We start from the raw sequence: 5,712 nt of genomic DNA on the forward strand, positions 1-5,712 counted from the left end.
GACACGATTCTGTTTGTAATTTCTGTGAAATCCATTATGAAACTTTCATAAGAACCTTTGACAGAAACGTCAGTGTTTGTGGTGTGGAGGGGTCGTGTTAAACCTGGTAGGGGTGTGTGTGCCTGTGTGGACTTCATCTTACTCTCATTGTGTGGACAGGAGCTCATAAATATCTGATTGACATAAAGTGCAGTGTAGCTGTGAGGTTAACACAGCTGAAGCTGCAGTGATAAGCAGTTCCGTCTGGTGCCGTCTGTCCCAGTTACACTGTAACCCATGACGTATCGATATTCCATATGGCATGAATACTCAAAATACACAGGATTGAATTAGTTATTAACCCTTCTCTAAATGACAGTAGTAGTTGAAGGCTCTGTGTGCCAGGATACATCACATCGTCATGCTCAAACTCAACAGGGCGTTCTGTCCACAGTGACTGCCGTTCAGGACGGCGTACGGGAACGGGGCCTGTCCTGTCTCTGAAGGGCCCCGTACGAGGTCTCGAGGGCCACCGTACCTTGACTCCATCGTTGTAGCCGTCTACAGGGTTGAGGCAGGCGGGCGGGGCGGGCGGGGCGGGCGGGGCGGGGGCGCCTGGGCGTGGGGGCTTCTTTGGAGGAAGTGTGTGATCTGAGGGGAAGACCAGCAGTAACAGACTCACACCACTGTCAACACAGGAATGATCTGTTACTGTGTGGTGGTGAGGGGTCAGAGGGTCACCTGTCTTCCCCACGGGCTGGTAGATGTGATGGCTTCCTGTCTGCATAAATAAACAAACAGAAACACCGTCAGTACAGACGCACTGACATAACCTCATCGCTGCCGTCTGTGTTGTTGTGGTTTGAGTGTACAAGAACCCAGATGCTTCACATGCCTACACGCCTAGACGCTCGCACGCACGCTCGCACGCACGCACGCACGCACGCACGCACGCACGCACGCACGCACGCTCGCACGCACGCTCGCACGGACGCACGCACAGACGCACTCACGCACGCTCGCACGCACGCTCGCACGGACGCACGCACAGACGCACTCACGCACGCTCGCACGCACGCACGGACGCACTCACGCACACACGCTCGTACGCACGCTCGCACGCACGTACGCCCCAACCACACAGGAAAGCCCTAAAAGAGAGGGGAGCAGCCCAGGAGACATACACAACCACACTCTGTCTCCAGATCAGAAGAGGCTTGTTTTCATCAGCACAGATCAGAGACGACGCGCTGCCTAGAGCCCCTCCCCCATCAGCAGGACCCAGCTGACGTGGTCGCCATGACTCCCACTCAAACACGCCTTACGTTTAACGCAGATACCGAGGACTCGTACATGAGCTTTGCAGGCAAAGATCGTGTTAAAGAAACAGTGATGTGATCCCACATTAGACAGTGGGTCTGGCCCAGTGAACGAAGCAGACTAGAACAGCATGGGTGGAGGTGTGGGTGGAAAAACGGAGAAAAACGTAATGACTCTCCTTCTATTAGCAGAAGGACTCTGTCAAAATGGCCCCTGACAGGGTGCTACTGTCCAGTACTGAGTCATGTAGCAACTGTAGTGCTTTTAATCCTTAAATGAATTTGATTTTCACTATTTACGAGCAAACCAGACCAGACACGACTGCACAAATGTCAAAATGTCGTATTTTCTGTTTGGTGTTGGACAGAGGGCAAGTTTGCAGAGAGATTGTGTACGTACACACACACAAACACACACACACACACGCACACACACACATGTACTAGCACATACACATACTCCTGCATGCCTACACACACAGAGCAAGGCCTGACAAGTTTGAAAGCTAAATTTACGAACTAATGTTGCCAGTAACATTCATACGTGTTACATGTACTGATGAGGTGAGTGTAGTCAGAAGGAGAACCATCATGAAGGAGGCATCACAGAGGCCACCAGACAAGCAGTGATGAAGGCCTTAATAACGCCCCCAGTTTCATGTTCATATATAGAATTATTTATTATGAATAAAGAGGAAGTTCCCAGCGTCTGGACCCAGTCATGGAAAACAAACATAAAAACAGAAACTCACTGGTCCCTGGAGACTGCAGTCATCACGCTCTATACTGACCCTGGAACTCCTGGAGTCTGGTTTCTGACAGAAAGAGAAAAAGACAAACAGAATGAGAGAGAGAGAGAGAGAGAAACAGAGTAAGAGAGAAACAGGGAGAGAGAGAACAGAGAGAGAACAGAGAGATAGAGAGAGAAAGAAACAGAGAGATAGAGAAACAAAGAGACTGAGAAAGAGAACAGAGAGAGAAACAGAGAGAGAAACATATCCAGAACATATCTTCAGAGATCACTACTGTCCACACATTACACTTTATGTATCAACATGATGCCTCTGAGGAAGGACTGTGTGAAGGACTCTAACACAGAGCAACCCTCAGATGAAGAGCTGCGTTTCATCACCCAACGTTTCAGCAGGTCCACCACCTCCCCAGCCCTCACACCAGTTCCAACACGTACCACACATCACTCCACACTTCAAAGCTGCTTCCCACAAGCAAAACATCTATAAGAATCCGAGACCGCTTTGACCATCGCAACCAGTTTACTGAAGGTAAATGTGTTAGTGCTACGGGACTAGCACGGGTAACCCCCCCCTCCAGGAGCAGCGGACGCCCCCCCACCCCCATGCCCACAACAGTACCAGTTTGCCAAAGCAGGACTTGAAGACCTGCATCCTCGTGCTGTGCCAGCGTGGAGGTGTGCGGGGGCTCCCAGCGTGGTGAGGAGGGCTGTGGTAGCTCCATTCACCGAGAGATCTTCACCCACTACATCCTGCTGGAGCGAGACACGCCTGAGCCTCTCACAGCCCCTCCCAGCACACGAGAGCCCTTAAACCCCGCCCCCTCCACCCCGCCCCCCTCCCCTCCCACTGTCTCACCACTCTCCACCACTGTTCCTTCTTTCTCTTCCTCCTTCTCTCTCTCCTCCCACCTCCTCTACCCCTCCAATTCCTCCTCCTCTCTCCTTCTTGCCCCTTTGCCCACTACCCCAATGTTCCTCCAGCACCACCCGGGTGGAGCTGAACTGCCCCAGGGGTGTAAGGGGGTAACTGCCCCCAGTGGTGTAAGGGGGTAACTGCCCCCGGGGGTGTAAGGGGGTAACTACCTTGGGGGTGTAAGGGGGTAACTGCCCCGGGGGGTGTAAGGGGGTAACTGCTCCGGGGGGTGTAAGGGGGTAACTGCCCCCGGGGGTGTAAGGGGGTAACTGCCCCGGGGGTGTAAGGGGGTAACTACCTTGGGGGTGTAAGGGGGGTAACTACCCCAGGGGTGTAAGGGGGTAACTACCCCGGGGGTGTAAGGGGGTAACTGCCCCCAGTGGTGTAAGGGGGTAGCTGCCCCCGGGGGTGTAAGGGGGTAACAGTCGTTTAACTCTCAGCAGGTCAGAGTGAGTTTAGCAGTGCTAACACGAGCCCGTCCTACTCCAGAACCGTACCGCACACACTGCCTCCACACACCAACCCCACAGTCCTACAGACCCAAACACCAAACACAGCTTGGGTTCTGGACCTCAGAACGGGCCTGGTTCTGGGCACACATGCGTCCCAGTGTTCGTGCGGTGCTGGGACTCTTCAGGACGGCTGGATGTTGCTGGAGACTTTGGGAGACGTTGTAGTGGACTGGGCCACGGAGATGGGACCAGGGAGCAGAATGTTGTGTGAGACGGGAGGGGTGTAATGACAGTCCAGTAAAAATAACCAGAGATCATGCCAGAACCTCACATCCTGCTCCACACACACACACACACACACACACACACACACACACACACACACACACACACACACACACACACACACACACACACACTCTGTTTTTCCCTCTCTGAGCTCTAGGTCTATAAGCGAGGAGCTGTGTTATCCGTGGATCTAGACGTGAACTGGACCACAATTACAGGGAACTGCAAGTGACACTTTAACTCTGTAGAAACAAATCAGATTCTTCCTGTAGAAACAAACAACTGTATAAGGAGAGAGAAGGAGGTGAGGAGAGGTGAAGGAGAGGTGAGAGGGGAGGAGGTGTGAGGTGTGAGGGGAGGAGAGAGGTGAGGTGTGAGGTGTGAGGAGAGGGGAGGGGACGTGTGAGGTGAGGTGTGAGGTGAAGGAGAGGTGTGAGGTGAGGTGTGAGGTGGTGTGTGAGGTGTGAGGTGAGGTGAAGGAGAGGTGTGAGGTGTGAGGTGAAGGAGAGGTGTGAGGTGAGGTGAAGGAGAGGTGTGAGGTGAGGTGGTGTGTGAGGTGGAGTGTGAGGTAATTACCATCAAGCGTTCTTCCTGCTCCAGCCAGCGCTGGTCGTCCTCCATCTGCTGTTGCTGCTGCATCAACTCCATCAGGTGAGGAGGGAGAGATGGACCCACACCAGCCCTCACCATTACTCCATCCTACACACACACACACACACACACACACACACACACACACACACACACACACACACACACACACACACACACATAATCAGACCCACACCAGCCCTCACCATTACTCCATCCTACACACACACACACACACACACACACACACACACACACACACACACACACACACACACACACACACAATCAGACCCACACCAGCCCTCACCATTACTCCATCCTACACACACACACACACACACACACACACACACACACACACACACACACACACACACACACACACACACACACACACACACACCAGCCCTCACCATTACTCCATCCTACACACACACACACACACACACACACACACACACACACCAGCCCTCACCATTACTCCATCCTACACACACACACACACACACACACACACACACACACACACACACACACACACACACACACACACACACACCAGCCCTCACCATTACTCCATCCTACACACACACACACACACACACACACACACACACACACACACACACACACACACACACCAGCCCTCACCATTACTCCATCCTACACACACACACACACACACACACACACACACACACACCAGTCCTCACCATTACTCCATCCTACACACACACACACACACACACACACACACACACACACACACACACACACCAGCCCTCACCATTACTCCATCCTGCACACACACACACACACACACACACACACACACACACACACACACCAGCCCTCACCATTACTCCATCCTACACACACACACACACACACACACACACCAGCCCTCACCATTACTCCATCCTACACACACACACACACACACACACACACACACACACACACACACACACCAGCCCTCACCATTACTCCATCCTACACACACACACACACACACACACACACACACACACACACACACACACACACACACACACACACACACACACACCAGCCCTCACCATTACTCCATCCTACACACACATACACACATAATCACACACACACACACACACACACACACACACACACACACACACACACACACACACACACACACACACACACACACACACACACACACCCATAAACACACACACACACACACACACACACACACACACACACACACACATAAACACACACACACACACACACACACACACACACACACACACACACACACACAAACACACATAAACACACACACACACAGTTGCACAGTCACAGTCTAAAGCAGTGGGACCCAGAAGAGTTCTGGCGTGTGTGTGAACTGCCCCCTCCTGTAACTACCTC

General features: G+C 52.6%; 1 protein-coding gene across 2 annotated transcripts in view; it reads right to left on the reverse strand.

The window, feature by feature from the left end:
• LOC143508089 (focal adhesion kinase 1-like) overlaps positions 1 to 4,458 on the reverse strand; it is an 8,880-nt gene extending 4,422 nt beyond the window's left edge. Inside the window, exons 1-4 of one of the 2 annotated variants that reach the window (XM_076996649.1) lie at positions 4,282 to 4,458; positions 2,051 to 2,113; positions 721 to 760; positions 518 to 630 (exon numbers count right to left, since the gene is read on the reverse strand). In XM_076996649.1, coding sequence (XP_076852764.1) covers positions 518 to 630; positions 721 to 760; positions 2,051 to 2,113; positions 4,282 to 4,395 — 330 coding nt within the window. In that variant the 5' untranslated portion in view covers positions 4,396 to 4,458. Of the gene's footprint in view, positions 1 to 517; positions 631 to 720; positions 761 to 2,050; positions 2,114 to 2,671; positions 2,831 to 4,281 lie in introns of those variants that run through there. The other variant, XM_076996651.1, reaches the window with a different exon arrangement.
• Positions 4,459 to 5,712: the final 1,254 nt, after the last annotated feature.

This window comes from Brachyhypopomus gauderio, unplaced genomic scaffold (assembly GCF_052324685.1).
Source record: "Brachyhypopomus gauderio isolate BG-103 unplaced genomic scaffold, BGAUD_0.2 sc780, whole genome shotgun sequence".
In the NCBI taxonomy this organism is placed as follows: Eukaryota; Metazoa; Chordata; class Actinopteri; order Gymnotiformes; family Hypopomidae; genus Brachyhypopomus; species Brachyhypopomus gauderio.